At 41.6% G+C, this 24,242-nt stretch overlaps 2 protein-coding genes across 10 annotated transcripts in view; one reads left to right on the top strand and one right to left on the bottom strand.

Moving 5' to 3' along the window:
• AFF1 (ALF transcription elongation factor 1) overlaps positions 1-9,188 on the top strand; it is a 193,800-nt gene extending 184,612 nt beyond the window's left edge. For 5 of the 6 annotated variants that reach the window (XM_061583084.1, XM_061583085.1, XM_061583083.1 and 2 more), the window contains 3 exons: positions 379-422; positions 2,927-3,156; positions 5,334-9,188. In XM_061583084.1, the coding sequence (XP_061439068.1) occupies positions 379-422; positions 2,927-3,156; positions 5,334-5,455 (396 nt within the window). In that variant the 3' untranslated portion in view covers positions 5,456-9,188. Of the gene's footprint in view, positions 1-378; positions 423-2,926; positions 3,173-5,333 lie in introns of all 6 variants that reach the window. The other variant, XM_061583086.1, reaches the window with a different exon arrangement.
• Positions 9,189-15,503: 6,315 nt separating this feature from the next.
• KLHL8 (kelch like family member 8) overlaps positions 15,504-24,242 on the bottom strand; it is a 29,265-nt gene continuing 20,526 nt past the window's right edge. For all 4 annotated transcript variants that reach the window (XM_061583075.1, XM_061583076.1, XM_061583078.1 and 1 more), the window contains 4 exons: positions 23,541-23,709; positions 22,659-22,818; positions 22,021-22,222; positions 15,504-18,291 (listed from right to left, as the gene is read on the bottom strand). In XM_061583075.1, the coding sequence (XP_061439059.1) occupies positions 18,168-18,291; positions 22,021-22,222; positions 22,659-22,818; positions 23,541-23,709 (655 nt within the window). In that variant the 3' untranslated portion in view covers positions 15,504-18,167. The remainder of the gene's footprint in view (positions 18,292-22,020; positions 22,223-22,658; positions 22,819-23,540; positions 23,710-24,242) is intronic.

The following is a 24,242-nucleotide window of genomic DNA, read 5'->3' as shown; positions in this document are numbered from 1 at the left end:
CCCCCAACCATCTTGTGTTGAGTGTGAAGATCTGAAGCAAGCTTCTAAGCATGTTCTGCTTAAAAGCTGCTCTGCAGTCGGGATCCCTGCACTCTCATCATTCCCGATCAAAGAAGGTGGCTTTTAAGCACCTTCACCCAAACACTCCTTGGAACCCTCTCCAGACCTTCCTGCTCATTGGGGGTAATACTTATGTGCCCACCCCTGCCTCCATCTTTTAGCTCTCTTGGGTTCAGGTTGAAGAAGGCTGTAGACTTGGGTCTATGGAAGGATATGTAGTGGTTTTTATCCATTTTTGTACATGGCATCTTGTAAGATGTAGTTCTGATGCTGGAATTGGTCTTGAGGAACTCACTAGAATTTCATTCCTTGTTTCAGAGTTCTTCTAGAATTACACAAGCACCTTCTCCGTGTGTCGCCAGGTAATATTGAATATACATAATCCCTTTCTTGTTACAAAGATTGAAGCTTTTTTAAAAAAATGTAAGTCTCAGGCTGTACCTACGTGGGAAGTTTAAAAGGTAGTTTAGTAATCACTGTCAAGAGGGTGAATCGGGAATTTCTGTTGGGTTTTTCTCCTGAAGCTCAAAACTCTACTCTTAGGCTCCAGTCCTGTGCCCACTTAATAGAAGGATGCTCCGCTGAACTGAATGGGACTTGCTTCTGAATAGACATGTACAACAAGATTGCTCTGCCAGTCTCCTCAGTGGAGTTTGATTTCTCTCTGTGTTAAGTGTGATGGAACAGGTAGACTTGCCTCAGCCATAAAGTTCACTGGATAGCCTTAAGCAAATGCACTCTCCCTCATGTTGACCTGTCTAAACAGTTAGGGGTGATATGTGAGGTGCAGTTTTAGTCTTGTGATTTGTAATTTTAACAGCCACAACACTGACTCCCATTAAATGGAGTGTCCACTTTTTAGCAGACTCCCTCCTACTGGAGTTAGCCACCACAATCTTCTATGGCCCCATCTGCTGTATGCATGTAAACCAGAATCATACTATTTAAACAGCTGTGGCTTCCCCCAAAGAATCCTGGGTACTGTTAGTTTATGAAAGGTGCCAAGAGTTATAAGAAGACCCCTGTTCCCTCACAGAGCTACAATTCCTGGAGTTCCCTGGAAAGAGAGATTGATAGGTAAACCAGTCTCAGCCAGTGTGGTGTAGTGGTTAAGGTGTTGGACTATGATCTGGGAGACCAGGGTTCGAATCCCCACACAGCCATGAAGCTCACTGGGTGACCTTGGGCCAGTCACTGCCTCTCAGCCTCAGAGGAAAGTAACGGTAAAACCACCTCTGAATACTGTTTACCATGAAAACCCCATTCATAGGGTCGCCATTAGTTGGAATTGACTTGAAGGCAGTCCATTTCCATTTTTCATTTTCTCAATCCCACCCCAAAGATACTGAAACCCATCACCTGATTTTGCTAAGAGTATATTCACTAATAGACAAACAACCTTGCGATTTAAGAATGTACTGCTTTTTAATCCGAGAGTTAAGAAATGGGATCCTGTGCAAGCTTGCCGGGAATGGATTGTTCATTTGCATGCTTATTGAGTTCAGTAGGGTTTACTCCCCTGCAATCAACTGACCATGGGGGAGGAGAAGGAGGGGGAAGAAGGGGAGGGATTGGAAGGGGATGGGGAAGGAGGGGTGAGGGAAGGGCACGAGGGAGGAGATAGGAGGGGAGGGCAGGTTTGATCATTTGCATGCTTGTTGAGTTCAGTGGGATTTACTCCTGTGCAATCATGCTTAGGATAGGTAAAACTGACCATGGAGGAGGGGGAGGGGGAAGGAGGGGATTGGAGGGGGGGGGGAGGACAGGTTTGATCATTTGCATGCTTTTTGAGTTCAGTGGGATTTACTCCTGTGCAATCATGCTTAGGATAGGTGAAACCAACCTAGGGAAGGGGCAGGGAGGGGAGGAGGGGGGCGGGAAGAGGAGGGAGGGGATTGGGTGGGTGGGCATGGGGAAAGTCTGTTTCCTTTCCAGAAGGAAAACATTGTGAACAGTATCATTCTTTTTCAGGGTTTCCTCCACCTTTTTAATCTACAACAGGCACATGTCATCTCCCACCCAAATTTAAACCAAAGCTGTCACTGGCCACATCCACACTAGACCTTTATTTCACTTTAGACAGTCATGGCTTCTCCCAAAGAATCCCAGGAAGTGTAGTTACTGAAGGGTGCTGAGAGTTGCTAGGAAAGGCCCTGTTCCCCTCACAGAGCTTCAATCAGAGTGGCTGACTGTTAAATCACTCTGGCCACTGGAGCCCTGTCAGGAATAGGAGTCTCCTGTCAGCACCCTTCACAAACTATTATTCCCAGGATTCTTTGGGGGAAGCCATAACTGTCTCAAGTGAAATAAAGGTCTGGCATGGGTGTGGCCCCCTGATTAGCCAAGCCAAGCAGCTGTGAGTCTGGCTTTAGAACACTGACTGTTCTTACTGAGCATGCCCAGGCTTATCATTGACTTCAATGCTAAATTTCTTAAATTAATTAAAAATCAGCTAGGTTTTTTTTAACTTTTAAACTGCAGAAGATGACGGTCAGTATGGGGCAAGGTCAGTAATAGGATTACAGGTACCCTGTGAACATGGCTGATTTTTAATTAATTTCAACAGATCAGGAGAACTCTGGCAGAAAAAAGTCCAAAAGGCGTCTGGTTTTTCTCTCTCTTTTTACACTTTGAACTCTCAATTCTCTCTGACTGTTTCATGTATTGCCATGAAAATTTAGATGGTTGTTAAGCAAGCATTTCTGAGTTCAGAACTATAGGTTTTGTAAGGTTTTATTTTGAAATGAGCTTTGGGGAAGCATCAGAATGGCATGGGGGGTATTTTCAAGTTAACATTGCGGAATGTGAAAAATCCATGCCACTCTTGTGGCTGTATAATGTGACAATGTTGTGTTTTATCCTTCAGGAGCACAGGGACACCGTCTCCTCTTTCCCCAATGCCCTCTCCAGCCAGCTCTGTGAGCTCCCAGACAGGCTCCAGCGCCAGCAGCTGTGGAAGCGGCAGCATTGGCTCCTCAGTCAACGTTCCTCATTTTATCCCAACCATCACCTCTTCCTTCGTCAACATCACTTCTTATATTCTCTATGCCTATGATCTCTGGGAACAAGCTGATGTTTTGGCCAGGAAGAATAAGAGTAAGGATTTGTTTCCGTGAGTTCCAGCTGATGTAGTGCATGCAACGTCCTGAAGCTTTTGCTTTCCCTTGAGGTTAATTTTGCATATTATATATGGCAAGACAGTTTTGGAGGACCCCATAAATAAGCTCAGTGGCACAAGTTTGTAAACCTGCAAGGAAACCCTGTTGAACACATATGAGGAACAATGGTTGGTCAAAGAACCTGAGTGTATGCTCATGGCATATTTACAAATACATGCCTTTGCTTTCACTTTTTAAGATGCGCCGCTGTTGCAGATGTTTGTGTACCCATGGTGAACATTCTTGCCATGGAACATGCCAGCCCTAACTCAGGTCTTGGTTGGCAAGCAGTTACTGCATCACTATCAAAGCAAAACATTTATGGTATAAAGCTGTTTGTCTGCTTTGAGTTGATTTGGCATTTATTTTAAATACAAATTCAAAAATAACTTCTTTAAAAAACCCAACCTCAACAATTTAAAAGGAAAGTAAGGAATTTATAGCCATGCAGCCATTTACTCAGCAGATTAACTGAAATGAATCGAGAATAAGTGACTGTCTACCCAGCTCTGTTCACCTTTTGCTTGCTATCCATTGGTTCCCTACCGGCGGTTACATACACTGTTATGAACAGGGGCCTCCTCACAGGTAAGGATTTGTTCACAATGCTATAGGAATAGGGAAACCCCAGCTCAGAAGATGGGCTCCACCTATCTGCATTGGAGCCTCATGGAGCTTCGCAAAAGGCATAAGTAATAAGGTTCACTAGAAAATATTTTATTCAATTCTAATAAATATATTAAAGTAATGAGCAAGCTTCTGAGTTCCCCAGAACGCTTCTTCATATCAGGCAGGATATTTAACAAAGCTACAGGGTTGGGGCTGAGGTGGGGGAGGAGGAGAAGCTGGGACGATGCTGAAGCTCAGACGTCTGCCATATGTACCAGTCTTAGGTGGTAGTGCAGGAGGTGTTAAATAAATTCAATTAAATTAGTCTCTGCTAGGTACAAACCAGATTTCAGGTTGCATTAATAGCTGCTGAGGCAAAAAAAGAGTAGCTATTTCCTCTCTCTCTCTTTAACCTAGCTGTTAGATGGATCTAGCACTGATCAAAGTACATGCCTTCATTGTGAGAGATGTACAGAGAAATGTGGTAGTCATTAAATCAGCAAAGCAGATTAATTTTAAGTTGTCACTTAGCAAAGAGTCAGTAGAAGTCAAGTTGGGTAGAATTATCTAGTGGTTAACATGTTAACACCCCCGCCCCCCAGTGAAATCACATCTTGAGGGTCTGCTTGTCTCGGATGACAACTTTCATTTCATCTTGGGGATCAGAATATCTGCAATACTGTTTAAGTCACTTACTCTTGGTGGGAACCTGGAAGTCAGTAATATTTATCGGGGAGGGGGTTATAATCACCCTTCGTTCCCCTTAACCATATTCATAAGAGGCAGGATACTGATTTCTCCATGCTTTAAAAAAAATCAGGGAAGAGAAAAAGAATCAGAATCATGTACCAAGGAAACCCAAATAACTTTCCAAGAAAAGCTGAATTCAGTAGCCTAATAATCAAATTAACCATATTAACATGATTTCACAGATTTTGCACAATGTGTTTTGCTGCTTTGAGTAATATTGTGAAGCAAGGAGTTCTACAGGGCACTGAAGCCCGACCCCCAAATCCTTTTCAGCCACCCCTTTTATCTTCAGAGATTCTCCAGGCATAAGCCACAAACATTCAAGCACACATTCATCTCCATAGGGGCTAGGAACTTACTTTAGGAATCAAAGGGCTGAACTCTTTCTGGGAGAAAGGGCGGGATATAAATGTAATAAAATAAAATAGAAGCTGGGATTCCCATGAAGCCAAATTCTGTTCCCAACACCAAAGATGTGTTGTTTTTTCCAGCACTGCTGCAGAATTGAAGCAGGCATGTGGCTCTTGCCATAAGCAGCCATGGGAAATCTATACCTATGCCAAGGTCTTAAGAGTGAGGTATTTTAAACTAATCATTTCGGTGGCTTAAACAAGGCCTCTTACCTTTCCATCAAATATTTTCCATACCTCCGCTGTGCAAGGTTTCATGATGCTTTGCATGCGCAGAGGGCGTTGACAATCTCATAAGGGAAATATGACGCTAGATTTGTTTTGTCTCCATCTTTCTCTCTTTCAGAGTTTTTTTCTGAGCTCAATGCTGCCGCCGGCTCGCTCTCATTGAACAGCAGTATGATAGAACTGGTACAGTACACCCGCCAGGGTTTGCAGTGGCTGAGACTGCAACCAAATACGCCTTAACTGGTGCTTCAAGGCAAGAATCTTGCCTTGGACCTTTTGCACTTTGAAAGCCTCAGAAACAGCCTTGCTGGCTGACTTGTCGGATACAAAAAAAAAAAGCACCTGGAACAAGGTAGAATGAAGCCTGGTGGAAGGGATCTGGCGCCACTGGAAAATTTCCAAGGACTGTTTTGCTAAGGTGCCAATAGGCCACCTGGAAGATAAGAAGTGGGGAAGAGGCCTCAAAGTGGAGGATGCCTTTCTTTCAAAGGACAAAGTGCAATGTTCTCTTTTTATTTTATTTTCTTTTTCTTTTTCCCGTCATGGTTCAATGTGTCAATGGTCTATAAACATTTCTTTAAATGAATAACCAGCAGGACAAAAAATAACAATCAACACACATGAAGAAGTGCCGGTGAGAAGGAAAACCGCCTCCCAAAGAATTTTCTGCAATGTCTCAAACAATGATGTCCATGGGCCCAGCATAGGCTTCAGATTTGCCTTTAAAAAAAAAAAGTGTAAACCACAAATGCAATTTGTAGCATGTATTCTTGTTCCTGGAGGTGGAATGGGCAGAGCCTCATGGAAGAGAAGCTCTCCAACAGCATGACTCCACCTTTTAGATACAAAATGGTAAAGCTATTTTCTTCCTCTCTCTCTGCTTGCCAGCCGTAGCTATTCATTGCACTACTACCTTTTTCCTTGGGTGGCTTGTGGCCCGGATGAGGCCTATCAAGCTTCTCTAGCTGCCTTCCCTGCCCCTACCTCTTCCCTTACCCCTTTTCCTTACTGCCTGTGGTGGCAACCGTGTACCATTCCCAGCTCTTTTTTTTGTTTTTTGTTTAGTAATATTGTGCATGCGCAGAGGGCATTGATAATCTCATAAAGGAAACAGGAAAGCTGGGACTGCGCTCTCAGAAGCTGCTGTGAGCAGAGAATGCACAGTGTAGGTGACGTTTACCCCCTACCCCATGGGTTGGCAAGGTGGGGTTTGTGGGCTGGCTCACCCCACCATTTAGTTGAGCAATACTGCACTAACAAATTGAACTGGAATTGCTTGCCTTCAGGACTTTTAAAAATGCGGTTCTTTCAGTTTTCCCCTAGTCCACACAGTGGACACACTCCACTCAGCAAAACATTTCAGCAGAGGGATTGGTCTTGGCCTTGCACGGCGAGCACAGCTAAGGGTTGTGGGAGGGAGCTCTTTTCACAGAGAGCAATCTGTGAGAAATTCCTAGCTGTATAACAGGAGGAGTTGGGCAGTCAAGCTCATGCTGGCTGTAGATGATTTTCCATTTTGGATCTTTAAAATGGGAAGAACTTTATAACACTATCTCATGTCCCCTTCTCTCAACTGGCTGGTTCAGTTCAGTTTTATTTTTTGTTTTTGGCATGTGGTTGTTGATATACAACTTCCATTTGCGCTGGCAAGCAATACTCCTGCCCATAAGATTTGGCATAATCCTCTCCTTTTGAAAGATGTCCATTTTCTCAATAGCAATCTTATTGGAGCTGCCAAGTTTGAATCCCTAGCCTCCTTCAAAGAAGTTGATGGTGTTTGCCTTCGACTTGCCAGCAAGTTTCTTTATAGAAAATCCCGATTGAAGAGAGGGGCTCCAGGACTGCAGCACCTCCTTGCTGTACCTATTTCCTGCCCTCTGTTTAGTCTATAACCTATTAAAGATCCATTTTCCTGCCCTCCTCCCAATTTGTGCCTTAACTTTTCCATTTGCTTCTATCATCACTTGACTTTGACAGACCAGTGGAAATATCTTCCAAATAAACCGTGCTTGACTGTGATGTTACCTTTTCTTTTTCAGCTGACTCCCAATGTTAAAAGTATCAAGAGTCAGTCATTCTTATATGTTTGTCCCATATAATAATAGATCTATGTCCTGTGCAGCATTGAAGCAGTATTCCTGTTTGGAAGGATCTGTTGTGTATTTGTAGGGTTTGCTAAACTGTCAATAAAGCTCATAGCTCCTGTGTTTCCAAAAATGTTAGCAGGGTGTACTCCTGATCTCTTTTAAGTCTTTTAGAATGCTTCCCTGCAAAGGTGCAGCATGAAGAAGCATCTCGTGGACTGCCTTGAGGAAAGTTGAAGCCTTAGTTTCAGGGATAAGCCACTTTCTCCATGGGGAGCAAGTTCCATATTTTCACACCAGTTTTTAAGATTGTTACTTAGGGTTGAACTAGACTTGTGGCAGACAGCCAGGATTCTCTTCCACCAAACTGCTGCAAAATAATCCATGGAGGGTACAATTTGAACTTCTGTTGCACACTGCTTTCTTGATGCAGCTGGAGAAGGGATAAGCAGCCCTTCAAGCTTGCCATTTCTCTTGGGTCTGTACCCAGCAACCCCAAACCCCGGAGCCTCTGAATGCCTAGCTCCTTACATGTGCATGTTCCAGTCAGAAATAATAATGTTGAATGCAAAATTGATGCAGACATATCTTTCAGGAAGAGAGGAAAGCAAATCAAGCTATTGGGCTTTATATGCACTTGGTTTGGTGGTGCCCTTTCCTGGTAAAGGACATGCAGTGCCAGCATGGGAGAAAAGGAAGGTTGCTCCCAGGGGTCTTAGCATAGTAAGCTCTTAGGTCTGGCTGAGAAGCAGGCAAACACTAAACTCATTTTCTTGCAACCAGGCCTGGCTTTCTCTTCCTTCCTTCCTCCCCCCAAATGGCAACTGGATCAGTCACTGCTGCTGTTAGCCTTGTTGCTGCTTTTGCTCTGCTAAAACACACCCTGAGCTTAAGACTCCCTGGTTGTCAAGGGACCCATCTTTTAACCTGCTTGTTGAGCACTTTATCTAAGGGGTAGTGATAATTGGTTCCACTTCATCTCCTGCCCTCTGCATCTAGAAGAAACCTGTTTAAATCATTTATGCTGCTGCTTTTATATTATTGATTGTGGGGTGATGCAAAAATGAGCAACATCCTAATTTAAGAGCAAAGAACAAGCTTTCCCCCCTTCTCCTTCAACCAACCAATCAACGAGCAAAAATATTCCAATGTGATTTGGTCCAGGCTGTCTTATTTGAAAGACCAAATGGGAGCAAAGCTTCCCTCTTAATTTTCATGGAAGATTAATTATATAACTAGAACAGCCTGCTAGTGGCATGTTCTGCAATTTCTTTTTTATTTTACATGCAACTGAAAAGAAGCAGTTGGTCTGTGGGGAATCACACTTAGGAAGCTTATATCCTCTGGATGTTTTTAGAAAGAGTGATCAAATGAATTAGAGAAAATATTTCATTCCCTTTCTAGACTGTGGTACCCTTAATGCTGATGGGCCTTCCATTGATTTCAACCAGGGCCTGGAGCCCAGCCTCTCTAAGGAGCAAGAAATGAATGTTTTGCCATTTTAAACACAGGTCAATGGAGCTGTACACTCAAAGCAGTCTCCTTTCCCCAGTGATATTTATTTAGAATTATAATTAATGTATTTAAATTGTCAATGTTCTATATGTCTATGATACCATTATTTAATAATTTGCAAGTTCCATTGACACTGGAGATGTGGACTGAAAGTTAGATTGATGACAATATTATTTTTTAAGGGCAATTTCTCTTCCCCCACCTGCCCTCCCCTTTTCCCTCTTTGGTTTCATTATAAAAATAATCTCTACATTTAAATTTGTTATGGGGTGTTGTCTCTCCCACTTGTAAATAACGTTTTCTGCCCTGTATATTGGTGGTATTTCCAGATTGATTTGTTAAATTCATGTGGGGTAATAAAATAAATATTAAATGAAACAACAAAATTGGTCTTGAGATTTTGTTAAGCTGTAAACAAAAGTAGTTCCTATATTGGTGTCCAAAAATGAGCCACCAGTGATAACATTTTATGGCAGGGTAGCAAGCTTTTGCACTGAACAGAACTCTCCAGCATCTCAATTTTCAAGCAGAAGAATTCTGTATTGTTTCAAAGGCTGCATTGCTATAATTCCAACAATATAGTTATCCTGAAATGATTCAAGGAAGACCTGCACAGCTTGCACCTTCCCCCCAGCTATGAATGGTAGCTGACCTGAACTTCTGTTTGCTATCTGGCTGGGCTTCAGGGCCAGCATTAACACCCAGCATCCTTGGGCACCTATCAGGGTTCAACTGCCTAGTGGTGGTGCACTGGTACTGATGCCTGCTTTGAGCCCTCCTTGACATTTACAAAGCTCCTAGAAACGGAGATGGGGGGGGCTTGCTTTGTGGAGGCCTGGGTCAAACAGTCCCAGTTGATCCCCCCACCCCAGGTAGCCCTATAGCTTTGCAGTATTACCAAGTTGCATGGCTTGTGCAGGATTGCAAAACATTGCAGTGTAACAGACCCTCCTACTCCCAGGCTTTTCCCCAGCAATGCCTATGAAAAGGGCACAGGGCAAGCTCTCCGTTATTTGCTGCTCTGCTCAGGGCACTTCTGCCCCAATTTTAGGACCCATTTTAATATTTTATATGACCCTTTAGAAATATTATCTATGGAGGGTTCCCAATTGGCACGCACTAATAGTCCTATACGTTCTTAATTTTATTTATTTATTTATTGTACTTATAAACGCCCCATAGCCGAAGCTCTCTGGGCGGTTTACAGTAACTAAAAACATTAAAACAAATATACAAATTTAAAAGCACATATTTTAAAAACAATTTAAAACACATGCTAAAATGTCTGGGAAAAGAGGAGAGTCTTGACCTGGTGCCGAAAAGATAACAGTGTTGGTGCCAGGTGCATCTCGTCAGGGAGATCATTCCATAATTTGGGGGTCACCACTGAGAAGGCCCTCTCCCTTGTTGCCAGACTCCCAGCTTCCCTCCGAGTAGGCACCCGGAGGAGGGCCTTTGATCTTGAACGTAGTGTACACGTGGGTTTGTATCGGGAGGGGCGTTCCATCAGGTATTGTGGTCTCAAGCCATGTAAGGCTTTATAGGTCAAAACCAGCACCTAGAATCAAGCTCGGAAACATACAGGCAGCCAATGCAAGCAGGCCAAAATTGGTTTTATATGTTCGGACCGTATGGTCCCTGTTACCAATCTGGCCACTGCAGTTTCCGAACAGCCTTCAAAGGCAGCCCCACATAGAGTGTATTGCAGTAATCTAACTTGGAGGTTACCTGAGCATGGACAACTGAAGCCAGGTTATCCCTGTTCAGATAGGGACGTAGTTGGGCCACCAACCGAAGTTGGTAGAAGGCACTCTGTGCCACCGAGGCTACCTGAGCCTCAAGTGACAGAGATGGTTCTAGGAGAACCCCTAAGCTACAAACCTGCTCCTTCAGGGGGAGTGCAACCCCATCCAGGACAGATTGGACATCCACCATCCGGTCAGAAGAACCACCTACTAGCAGCATCTCAGTCTTGTCTGGATTGAGCCTCAGTTTATTAGCCCTCATCCAGTCCATTGTCGCAGCCAGGCCCGCCTCACCTGAAGATGAAAAGGAGAAACAGAGCTCCGTGTCATCAGCATACTGATGGCAACACACTCCAAAGCTCCGGCTGACCGCACCCAACGGTTTCATGTAGATGTTGAACAGCATGGGAGACAGAACTGACCCCTGAGGAACCCCATACTGGAGAGTCCAGGGTGCTGAGCAATGTTCCCCAAGCACCACCACCTGGAGGCGACCTGCCAAGTAGGAGCAGAACCACCGCAATGCAGTACCTCCCACTCCCAACTCAGCCAGTCTGCCCAGAAGGATACCATGGTCAATGGTATCGAAAGCCGCTGAGAGATCAAGGAGAATCAACAGAGTCGCACTCCCCCTGCCTCTCTCCTGACAAAGGTCATCATATAGGGCGACCAAGGCTGTTTCTGTGCCAAAACCAGTCTCAGATGCTCCCAGACTAGTGATCTTCAAGTAGAGGGTCAGAAACCACTAATGGATTTGTAGTCTGATCAAAGTTGGGTCACAACAACGACACAATAAAACGTTTGTCCCCTAAACACACACATTTGGGCTAAAGGTAGGTTCTACCTCTACTAATGTACAGCAAGGAACCAGTGGGCATTCAGCTGTTGTTGAGACAATACTCCATCACCACTGACCTTTAGCCATGCCGGATGGGAGTTGGAGTCTATGGAACATCTGCAGCACTCTCTCCCCACCATGTATTATTTTATACACCTCTGTCACGCTGTCCTTACTTGCCTTCTCCCCCAAAACTAAGAACCCCCAAATGTTGTAACCTTGCCTCACAGGAGTTGCTCCAGCCCCTTATTTTAATTAGGCAGTAAACAAACTGCTACCACTCCCACTCTCTGCTCCAACTGCATTGCTTCCTACACTTATATTCGTTTTCAGGGCCATTTGCTTAGCTGCAGTGCGGAAGAACATAGCCAACCGTTGCGTGGGATGCATTAAAAAGCCTCCATCATCAATTGGCCCTAGAGCTTACCTGCTTTTTCCATCCATAATCCATACTGCATGTAATTTATTATGACTAACCACCTCTAGCCATGTGTGAATACTCCTGGCTTTAAAAAGGCTGCCCCTTTACAAGCATTAAAAAGGCTTAAAGTTAACAATGCATCAAAAGTTGTCCCAATAGCCTCATTTCTCCCAAATGTCTGATCCAGATTAAAGAGGAAGTATGCAATGACTGTCCCTAACCTGCTTATTCTGGCAAAGAGAGATAAAAGTATATTGAACCCCTCAGTATTAGGGTCTTTCTCATTGCAAGAGCATTACAGCTTTGTCTATATAATGCAAAATGAAATTTGTACAGGTACATAGGGGTGAATACACCTTCCTTGTCCTCCTGGACCTCTCAGCGGCTTTCGATACCGTTGACCACGGTATCCTTTTAAACCGCCTAGAGGGATTAGGAATAGGAGGCACTGTCTTGCAGTGGTTCCGTTCTATCTCTCGGATAGGCAGCAACAGGTGGCATTGGGAGATGAGGTTTCAGACCCTTGGCCTCTTCATTGTGGAGTGCCACAGGGTTCCATCCTCTCTCCCATGCTATTCAACATCTATGGGAAACCGCTGGGAGCAATCATCAGGAGTTTTGGGTTGCAGTGCCATCAGTACGCAGATGACACTCAGCTCTATCTCACCTTTAAGTCCTCACCGGAGTTGGCTGTGAATACCATGTCCAAATGCCTAGAATCCGTAAGTGGATGGATGGGAGAGAATAGGCTGAAGCTGAACCCCGACAAGACTGAGGTATTACTTGTGGGAGATAAAAGGAAGTTAGGAATTACTGACCTGATGCTTGATGGGGTAAGTTTACCCCTGAAGGACCAGGTCCGCAGTCTTGGGGTCATACTTGACTCCCAGCTGTCCATGGAGGCTCAGATTACAGCAGTGAGCCGGGCAGCTTGGTATCAATTACATCTGATATGGAGACTGCGTCCCTATCTTCCTGTTCACCTGCTCCCTCAGGTGATACATGCCCTGGTCTCCTCTCGCTTAGACTACTGCAATGCGCTCTACGTGGGGTTACCCTTGAAAACGGTCCGGAAATTACAGCTGGTACAGAACGTGGCGGCACCCTTGATTACGCATAGCCGTCGCTGGGATCATATCACCCCAGTGTTATTAGATCTTCACTGGCTACCAGTTGTCTACCGGGCCCAATTCAAGGTGTTGGTGTTGACCTTTAAAACCCTATACGGTTTCGGCCCAGTATATCTGAAGGAATGCCTCCAGAATCACCGATTGTGCCGCCTGACGAGATCAGCCTCGCAAGACTTTCTCTCGGTCCCACCGGTGAGAACAACTAGGCTGGTATGGACCAGAGAGAGGGCATTCTCTGTTGTGGCCCCCACCCTCTGGAACTCTCTCCCTTTCGATCTCAGACATGCTCCCTCCCTGTCCAGCTATCGCCGAGCCTTGAAGACCTGGCCGTTCAGGCAGGCCTACAAGATTGGGACAGATTAACTTATGTTATAATTGAATTAATGAATGGTTTTTTAGCTTAAAATTTGATTATGTTGATCTATATGTATTGTTTTTATTCTTGTTGTTCATCGCCTAGAGTGTCCCTAACCCGGACAGATAGGCGGCTGAAAAATAAAATTTATTATTATTATAAGCCAAGGAGGAAGAAAACATCTATATTTAAATACCTTTTACAAGTTCAAAGAGAAAAGAAATAATGCAACACAGATACGTTATACATGCGCAACTAAGGCGACTAGAACAAAATTAATAAAGGACTACGATTTGCAAAAACGTTGACATGGACACATCAATTAAAATGTTTGTGTCTGAACAGCTTTTAAGCAGCCCTCTACAGATGCATTTTGTTACCATGCAATACAGTACTTTATAATTCCTCTTGTTCCCAGTGACATAAGTATTTATTATAGTCATAATTGGAGAAATATTTTAAGCTCCTAACTCCTCCCCATAAGCACACCAGACTTGTTTTCCAGCCCTTCTTACATCTGCTTTAAATTATCAAAAATTAGCCCCATTCTGCAGCAGCAAAAATGCCAAAGAGTCCTGTGGCACCTTAGAGGCCTTCCAATGTTCCAAGCTACTCCATGCATTGCAAGCACCAAGCTTACAGCAGCTCATGCTCCAATAAATCCATGTCTCTAAAGGTGCCACAGGACTCTTTAATTAAGGCTGAGATAATGGATAGCCTCCAGCAAGTTCTCAAGTTGGCTGAAGCTGGGATTTTCAAACCAACCTCCCACATTACAAGTCCTTGATGATTCAGAGCAAATTTCCATAAGCTACGTTGCTGGTCTCCTCTGATGAGGAAGGCAAGTTATGGTTCTTTCTCCCCCTCTACTGGACAAACATGCTTAGTGCAGCTTGCTAGACATGAACTATGAAATTAGTCCAAGATGAGCTTGCAAAACTGGTCCTCCAGACATTGCTGGACTCCAGCTCCCATCAGGGCCAGTCAGCATACCCAGTGGTAATAAGATAAAGGGAACTGTAGTCCAGAAATATCTGGAAGATCACAAATTCCCCAACTCTAGTCTAAAAGGCTGTATTACACACACACTAGACCATAAACATCTACCCCAAGAACACACTTGGCTACACTTGCGTGTCACTGTCATCTTTAGCTGCCATTCCATCAGGCTACAGGAGAGAGAGAGTGATTCAAGGTCTGTCTAAAAGCTCTGCTAAAGTAGCAGCAATTTTGGTGCCTCCTTTCCTGGAAATCTTTCAATTCAAGCTGGACATTCCAAAATCTCTAAGAAATCATGCCTGGTTTTTCTTTTCCCCCTCTCCTTCCTCCCAGTCCCTTTTATGTCATGTCTTTTAGATTTCATAAGGGCAGGGACTATCATCATCAACATTCCCAAGCCACTCATGGAGCCTTTTTGGCTAGAGAGTAGGATAAAAATGCTTTAAGTAAACACACCATGGCTCACCATGAATGAGCACTGTGCTAGTGCATGCTGCTGACTCACTTCCATTTCATTCTTTTTGTTGACATGGGAGCAACAAACCATGAGTCTTGGCTTAGTGTGACATGCAAACCAGTGCTCATTTGTTTCTCACTTAAGATTGGTTTGTTTCTTATTTGGACTGGAAATGTTGTTCCCGCCTCAATGAAAAGGAGTGACATGGGAGCAATTCAGCAGCACACACAATCACCCTGCTCACTCACTGTAAGTCATGGTTTATGACTTACAGTGACATGAAAATGCAGCTAGTAGAAGGAGGAAACCTTTAGCAGGAACATGGCTGCATTTTAAAAAGCATTTGGCACTAGGAAATCTTATTACAGTCTTCCCTGTTTCATGTTTCTAAAGATATGTGATGATGGCCTGTTGCATTGTCCTTCTGGGGTCTCAGAAAGAGTCTAGTAGGATATAAAAAAGTATTTTAGATTATACATCTAAAGTAATTACTCTGACAACAGATAGCCCTTAACTCTTTTAAGAAATAAAATTTGACATCTTAAGGAGGACGGTTTTCCAACACCAACCTCAGAAAAGCAATAGTTTTTCCTTATTTACAGTGTAGATTCTTCATAAGACCACTGATTAGTGATTGGGCTTTCAGGCTTATCTAACCGTTTAAATCTGAAGTCCTAACAAGCATCCTCTTTCTATTTTTTTGCACTGACATTCCACCTAAGTGAGAAATAAATGCACAAGCCATGAAATAAAATCACTTTATTACAAGATTTCCATACAACACGACATACCACTTCATTCTGCATTTTGTCCACTGGATACCACTGACTAACACATAAACAAGTTTTAGAAGTGGCAGTGCCAATAGTAAAGCAGCAATTTGTATGCTTTGTGATAGAACTACATACAGAGAATCATTACATAATTGTTTCTCCAAGAAACAGTATTCTTATGCCCATACTGTGCCCTAAACCAATTCCACTCACCCTAAAAGGTTTGGGCATTAAGCTTTGGCCATGTACATTTTCCCCAGTCATTATCAACATCTTATGAGATGAGAAATTACATTTTCTTCCGTAATTGTGTTGAGGCAGCTCCCAAATCACACACACAACGCCAAAACGCTCAATTTCCTTTATGAGAAAATGTGTGTTCTGCTTCTTGCCTTGAGAGCTGTTGCCACTTCAGGTTTAGCCTGCTTGTTTTTAAAATACAGCTCTGCATGCAGCCTCACACACAGAGCTCCATGGGCTGAGTAGTAGGTAACCAGAATAAAAGCAACCCAGAACAGTTCTGACGAAGAATTGGAGGGCTTGGGGTGGGGGGAGAGAGGAAGAAAAAAGGACCTGTTACATCAAAAAGAGGTGAAACCGTTTTTAAAGAAAGAAAGGACTGCATATTAAGGAAACTTTCAACTAATCTGCACACATCCAATTCCATCTTTCCCTCAAACTGCAAAACAGAAGTATTTAACATGTATCATTCATGAACAATCATGCTGTCCTCTAAGTTAACCATAGAACAAGACACACTTAAACCATCAAAGAAAGGCTTGGTCCATTCAAAAACATTAGTCCTCCCAACAGTTACGAGGGGAAGGAATGCAAATGAACAGCTCTGAGTTAAGAGTACAAAACTCTTCCTTATGTACAGCTCCTTTTCTGAGGCTCTTGGACTCATGTAGTGAAATGTAGGGTGCCAGCCTATTACCACAACTTCATGCTATAGCAAATCTTTCACCTGGATCTCTTCAGATACATACACAAGGCCAAACCCAGCATCTGACAAGGATTCCGTAAAGGTTCCTCTATCCCGCAGTGACATTGCAGTATTGGACCCCAAGTGGGATAACTTCTTTGGGAATGACTTCCAATGATTGTTTTGAATGTAAAGTGATACTACACAAACATAATCAACAAAACAAAGCTACCCCAAATAATTATCTGGCTTTGTAAACTAACCAGAAATGTCATTTCAGGGTGAGCCACACATCTCTCAGATGACCAGCTTCCAAGTGATTTGCTAAACAATTGTCCCAAACTTGACTTATTTTCAAGTTATGCATGTCCTGAATGCACATATGGAAAAGTCACATGAAAAAATCTGTAGTCCAGGATGCAGATGCAAAGTTTGGCAACTGCAGTACAAGCCAATAACCTCAAGAAAAAGAGAGAGATGATTCATGGAGGATAAACAGCAAAGCAATGCACTCAAAAATCTCTGTAGCTATTCGGATGAGATAAGACAGTTCAAAAGCAAGGCTTCCAATTTCACCAGGTTCTGACATCACCGACACCCAATTATTTTTCCTGTGAAAACCAGAGTCCACAATCCTTGTTTCTATTGAACACTTTGTTTTACAAGGAAGCAGAAGGTAGCGATTCTGTTTCATACCAATTCAGCTGCGTTGCCTGAGCAAACAAACTGACATCAACTTCATTTTCTGAAAACCAAGATATTCACACACTTAATAGTTGGTGCTTCTGTCCATCAATGAAATCTCTCAAGTGATGTTCAAGGCATTGTCCTATTTCACTCTTTTCAGGAGGCTGGAGTCCATAGGGCTTATTTGTGTTTGCATAGTGTTACAGCAGAACACAGAAAGACAACCTTTTTTTTCAAAAACAGAATGGATGCAAGTCTTAGAGGATATTTAGACCATTGTTTTATATGTAGAAGTATAAGCATTTTGGAGGACAGATCTGAGAAAAATCCCAGGGGTTTGAAAAGTACAGGTAATAGTTTCTCTAGTAGCCTGGAAGACCACAAGTTCTCCTCTCCTATTCTAAACAACTGTTGAGGGCTTCTTAAATTTTTACTTTGTTGCTTCAGATAAGCTTCAAAAGCTGCCAGAACACTCTAAGGCTGCATTCGCATGCAATACAAAACCAAGGTTTAGTGCTACATTCATGAGCAAGAATAAGCGCTAGCAAAGACTTGGACTTGAATGCTCAACTCCTCCCCTTCCTCATGCCCAGGAGGACTTCACCAGTACTTACTTTTCACTTCCCTGCATCTCAGCTTGTCCAGGTTGTCCAGCCCAAGGATCACGGTTTATCACAAACTCTGGTCAGTTTCAAGACAACTTCAAAATATAGATTAGGAAGCTGGCTTGTTTAACCAGGGCTTGAGATAAATCAGGATCTCTGGACTGATGACATAAAATGAGATTCGGGAAAAGTGAAACTAAACACGGAAAGAGGAGGGGAAAGCATTCAGGTCCAAGGCTTCACTCAGGCTTGTTCCAATTCATTCACACAGTGCTTAACCATGGTTTAGCACTATGTATGAACACAGCCAAATTCTAATACAAAATGTTTTGAATATCTACACACACTGGTTTAAACATTCAAAATGTCTTCGCGCAATGGCTGCAATTCTTATGACATTTCACAAAAGGCTTCACATTTACATGCAATCCACCACATTGCTGGACCCTTGACCCACATCACGAATTTGGCTGCCAAGGCAAGCACATACTGCTACACCAGCCCCAGCTCTGCAGTGAGACACGGAACCCACAAGCTCCCACCTAAAAAGAATGAAAGAGAAATGCAAAACAAGAAAGGTCAGCAACGCTTCAATAGTTTAAAGTGAAAAAAGTGCAGCATGTAAGGTAGACACACCTCCTGCATAGCAAACAAGGCACAGCAGAATCTCTTACACACATTCAATTTTGAAAATTGCTTCTACTTTACTTCGGTAACCATTTATGGGTTCTAATGCAATGCATGAAGAAAGCTTTGCTAAAGAAATGGATGGTGGTCACTCACATTTAAATAGCAAGAACAGGTCGAGGAGAGCATTTAGCTTCCCATGCACCCAGACAGGGATAATTCAAAGGCCCAATGTATTTTACAAGATTTTCAAAACTGCCTATATCTGCCTAAGAACAATGAAGGAGTTCTTTAGCTCACTCTTGGAGAAAGCAAGTTTCATGTATAAATAACTGTTCAGATATTTATGATAAATGTGTTGACTCCCACATCTACACTTAAAAGATAGGAACTTCTTTATTCAGCCTCCTCTAATCAATGAACTGCACAGCCTTGGAATCCTTGCATATTCATCCTCACATCTGGGTATTTTTTTTCTTCCATTTCCACCTCCACCTTTTCTCCCCAAATCAGATCACACAATCACAATTTCTGCCTTTCTAATTCCTACACTTCTATCACAATAGGTTCTGTCTGAAAGAATCCTCTTCCCTTCGCTACAGAGTCTAAGAATTGCTTTGTGGCTGGTGCAGAAGAGCAAAATGAGGATTTAACATCAACACACCTCATATTTTACACTACTTTTAAATCAGCACACTATTACCTGGCCTGAGTCCATGAAACAGGGTGGGATACAAATCTATAGCCAGAATTTGGAGTATATTACAGATACACAGAAGGGAATACAAAGTCAAATCAAAATCAGAAAACCTAGCCTAATCTTTTTCAATTCAAGTATTGCTTTACATTGCCATAAAAAGTCCAAAAGCAATTTAAATGGACAAGAGGCAAAATATTCAATGAAAATCCATTAAAATAAATACATTAAAATATACTCCTAGTGTTAATTCACAAAAATCACCCAAGGGTGGGAAGGAACCACCCTGCCCATTTAAGGATGAGCACCAGGGAAAAAATGTCCAAAAGCCAAACCTTTTAGTGCTGTTCAAATGTCCAGAAGAATAAAAAATTATTTGCTTGACGCCAGATGACAAAAGTTGATGTCAAGCAAACCTCCCCAGGGACAGTATTCCAGTGGGCCACCAGAGAAAAGGCCAGTTCTCTCATTGCCACCCTCTAAACACAGCAAAAAAGCCTCAGATATTGATCTCAAGGTCCAGGTAAGTTCATATGGAAAAAAGTGGTCCTTGAGGTATTGGGGTTCTAATTTCAGCAAAGATGTCATTGATTAAGACCTGCAATCTTTACCCGAAAGTAAGCCTCACTGAACTCAATGGGACTTCTAAGTAGACATGCACAGTTAAAATATTAAAAAATATTTACATAAAAATGCCAAGTGCCCAACTGACAGTCAGCCTTTGCAAGTTGTTTAGAATGCTAGAAGCAGTTTAACTTTGTACTGAGCAGAATCCTGCCTGCACATTTGTAACTTTTACTTATATATCCCTGTAAGGGCTACTTTTTTTTTTTTTTTAAGGAAACTAAAAGCTCAGAAAGGGGGCCCAAATTATCCCTGAGAAGTTAGGTTTTGTAATACCTCAGAACATCCTTATGCTATTGTGACTTCCGGGAAGGGTGACTTCGCTTGTGCCTGCTTTTGGGACGGGCTCCCGCCTCAAAAGAAGCTTATTCAGATATAAATCAGTCAGAACATTTTTTTTTTGACTGATGAAATTTCTCCCGGGCAGGGAGAAACGTAGAGATCAACCTCAAAAGCCTGTTTTTGTTGGGAGGACTGGATTTCATTAATTTATGAGATAAGGTCCAGCCAACAATGCCGGACGGACTTCCTAACAAGCTCTATCTGCTTAAGCGATACGTTTATCTTTTCTTTAAAGAGAGAACGGACTAACAGGCAAGCACCCTTCTTTCTATTATTTTTTTTACTTGGTTTAAATTGTTGCAGCCAAAGGAGATTTGTCAGATTGATCGGCTTTGGACAACTTCTGGGTGAGATATAGCTCTTCTCTGTTATTCACGAAATTAACAGCTTATCTCTGTTTCTGTCGCAAAAAGCTGTCCTGGAAGTGCATTCTAAAGATAATAAACAGAAGAGGGATTTCTATTCCTGATTTCTATTCCGAGGAATATTATATTGTCTGGGACTATTCTCTTTTTGGTCTATTTTATTTTGACGAATCTGCTTCTTCACGACGCCACTAACTGTTTTGATGCTGGGAACTAAATTTGTTTTGCATTCTTGAACATAGACAGATAAGGCAGGTTGCTCTGTTTATACTGTGATGTCATCAAGCCTGGAATATTAACCCAATTGTTGCTGAAATAAGAAGTGGTTCTTCTTTATTTTTGTTTTGCTTTGTTTTCGTGGTTTTAAAAATGGCAATCAAGAAAGTGGCTGAGAATCTGGAAGTAATTATGTTTCAGAAAATAATGGATGAGATTGAGATAACGAAACAAACCCTGCGACAGGGTAGTAAGGAGCTGAAAATTGAACTGAGCAAAATGACGCAGGAGCTTAAAGAAATAGGGGATCCTGTGAGAGAGGAGAATGAGATCAGAGATGAGAAAAGAAAAAATAAAGGGAAGATACAAGCCCTGGAGATTGGAACAAATGTGGAATTGGAAAAAGATCTGGAGTTTATGGATATTAGAAATAAAATCTACTGTTTGGAATTTAACGTTATCTCTGAAGAAATTAATGAAGATATTAGAGATAAAGTTATCAATGGCTTGGATAATCTTCTGGACTGGAATGATATGATGGAGTTTGATATAGTGAAAATCTATGGAATTAACTGCAGCCATGTGACAATGGAAAAACTCTTAAGAGATGAGCCAGTGCATTTTGTAAAAAAGAAGAACACAGATATGACTTTACAACAGTATTTCAGCAACTTATTCAGAATGGATGGCAAGAAAATATTTGGGATAGAGGAAATTCCCATCAGACTCTTATTATATGACTATGGCTACGACAGCAAGATTATTATGGAATACTGATAATGGAAGATTGGACACTGAAATTACTGGACTTAACAGGACTATTGAAGATGGAAGATGGAACTAATAGGGATAATGGAATAATGGCTATTGAAATTATTGGACCTAACAGATTCTGATGAGATGGATTAATCGAAATGTTTATTTGGACTATGGTTATGACAATAAGATTATTATAATTATTAACGAGATGGATTAATTGACATGTTTATTTGGAGAAAAATTGATAGATATATTTCTTAAAGAATTGAAACCTCTCTTTGACTTTTTGTGGAAAGAATAAAGTAATGTTTATGAGATTTGATGATTAATTAAGATAACTACTGGAGAAAAGTGATTTTATAATATGATTTAAGAGACAGGATTGTTATATATTGTAGACCTATAACTGATTTGATATGTGACAAATGGGAAGTCAACATTTTATTTTTTTTTGTTTAATCATTTTTGTTTTGTTTTTTGTCTTTGAATGTTTTATGATTTTGTTTTCTATGTTTTATGAAAATTTGAATAAAAATTATTGTTAAAAAAAAAAAAAAGAACATCCTTATGCTATTGTCAGTGCACTATGTACCGATCCAACATAAAGAACCTAACTTTGTAAGAGCAAAAGTCGAAGGTACCTGTTCATCACTGGATCAAAGGCTTCCACTGTATTCAGGTAAGCGTTTCCATTGTGACCTCCAACAGCAAAAATTTTGCCCATTAATGTTGCTATGCCAACTCCACCCCTAGGAGTTGTAAGCTCTGCTACATATTCCCATTTGTTAGTGCGAGGGTCAAATCGTTCGACAGAGCTAAGTGGAGAATTGTCATCAAAGCCACCTGCATAAAAGCATGTAGATATAGGAGACACATGAAATCTTTTCTCAGACTATGTAGTAATTTTAACATAAGCTGTAGAGCAAAGCTATAGGATGCATACAGTGACTCAGTTATTCAAATGGCACAAAGACACAATGGATTAAACTAAACTTTGTGAACTAAAACCCCAGAAAGCATAAAAAGTTAATGCTAATCCATTGCTCACAGAATCTGTAAGAACGCACATCAAGGTTAGTAAGTAGAGAGGTCTAGGTTTGTACCTAATGATTCTCTGTTAGCTTGAAAAAACAGCTTCATCATCAATAATTGTCTACAGCCTGCAACTAATACACTTAATACCAGGCATAACAATTTGATGTGGTTGTCTTAAATATTTACAGCAGAGCTACAGGAAGATATATTGATCCACATGGATAAACATCTAGGTATTACTCACCTACTACGTATAAGCAGCCATGGAGCTCACTAACCCCATTGCCAGCTCTTCGCTGACCCATTTCTTTCACTTCTATCCATTTATCTAGATGAGGATCATATTTCTCCACACTGGAGAGAGAGGCTACACCATCGTTTCCACCAACAGCATATACGTAGTTCTGAAAAGAAGAAAGATCAAAAAGAACATTAGTCAGGAAATTTGACATTAGTCAATCAGATTGCCTGTGGAAGCTTTGTTGCTTATTTCATATTCACCAAATTTGAACTGTACTTGTATGAATCCATATTTATGTAATTCAGTTTAGCAAAGATATTTATTCTCTCTATTTTTCAATCACATAATAAACTATTATCTTCTGGATGACATACAAAAATGATAAAACAAATTTAAAACCACAAGATCCACATTAATAGCATTCTACATAGCAACACTTAACATGAAAAAACCAATAATTTCAGTCAGAGGGATGCATCTAAAAATCAAGACAAACAGCACTTAATAAAGAGACTAATGAAGTTCCACAGAGTTATATAACCATATTAAGACACAGCACAACAACAGAGATTAAAAATAGTTTACTGTCTTTTATGACACCAGGCAAAGACCTTTCCTTTTCACAGACATTTCTGACATTGCAGCAATGTAAGTTCTATTTTAACCCTGCAAAGTTTTATTTTGTATCTTTGGTTAAATAATTATCTTCCTTCCATATTTCATTTCTCTGTCCATTTCTTCTGTTCATTCTTTTACTTCATCGCTTAACACACACTGCTACAAATGTGGCACCTGAAACAAAGGTAGTGAAGACCATTTGCAAGATTTGGACCTCCACATAACTGTACCATATTGTAACATTGATCAAGGAACAGAGCTGCTTACCACAAGAGCCACAGAGCCAACTCCTCCCCGGGGTGTATTCATAGGTGCTACACCATTCCACTGATCAGATTCAATGTCATATCTCTCCACATCACTGAAGCAAGTATTATCATCCAGTCCTCCAATGGCATAAATGGGGCCTCCAAGAGAAGCTAGAGCAATGCCTCTCCTAAGAAAATCATGCCATTAGTTATCCAACTACATTATCTTACAACAAACTGGCAAACTGTTACCAGATATAATTAGCGCTAGCTCATCTTGGCAATTTTTCAATACCAAGGTTAATAAAACCCCAAATGCAAACCACAATTTGAAGCTTCTTTTGTTCAAAAACACCTTAAGCAGTAATTGCTAGCAGTAAATAATGTTTGAAATGGCTCCTAAAGATATGAACCATTGCAAATGAAACTATTAAGGAACACATTTTGGACTAGAGCATTTGAAGGTTTCGGAATTCAGTCAATTTTATTTATTTTTTCAAACACTGTAATTACCAATTAATAATATTCAATATTCAAAAACCAACATAAAGGATTAACAGGTTTATGAACTATGTCTGTGTCATAAACTCTGTGTTGTTAAATGGTTAGCAAGGGCCAATTTTCACAAAAGCACTATTCTGGCATTCAGACAACACATGGGGGAATAAAGTACGGCAAACGCAGTGCCATCACTCGTTTCCCTGCCTCTTCAGCTCTGTCC

The sequence above is a fragment of the Rhineura floridana genome, chromosome 9, assembly GCF_030035675.1.
Source record: "Rhineura floridana isolate rRhiFlo1 chromosome 9, rRhiFlo1.hap2, whole genome shotgun sequence".
In the NCBI taxonomy this organism is placed as follows: domain Eukaryota; kingdom Metazoa; phylum Chordata; class Lepidosauria; order Squamata; family Rhineuridae; genus Rhineura; species Rhineura floridana.
This window is presented reverse-complemented; position numbering and strand designations above follow the sequence as displayed.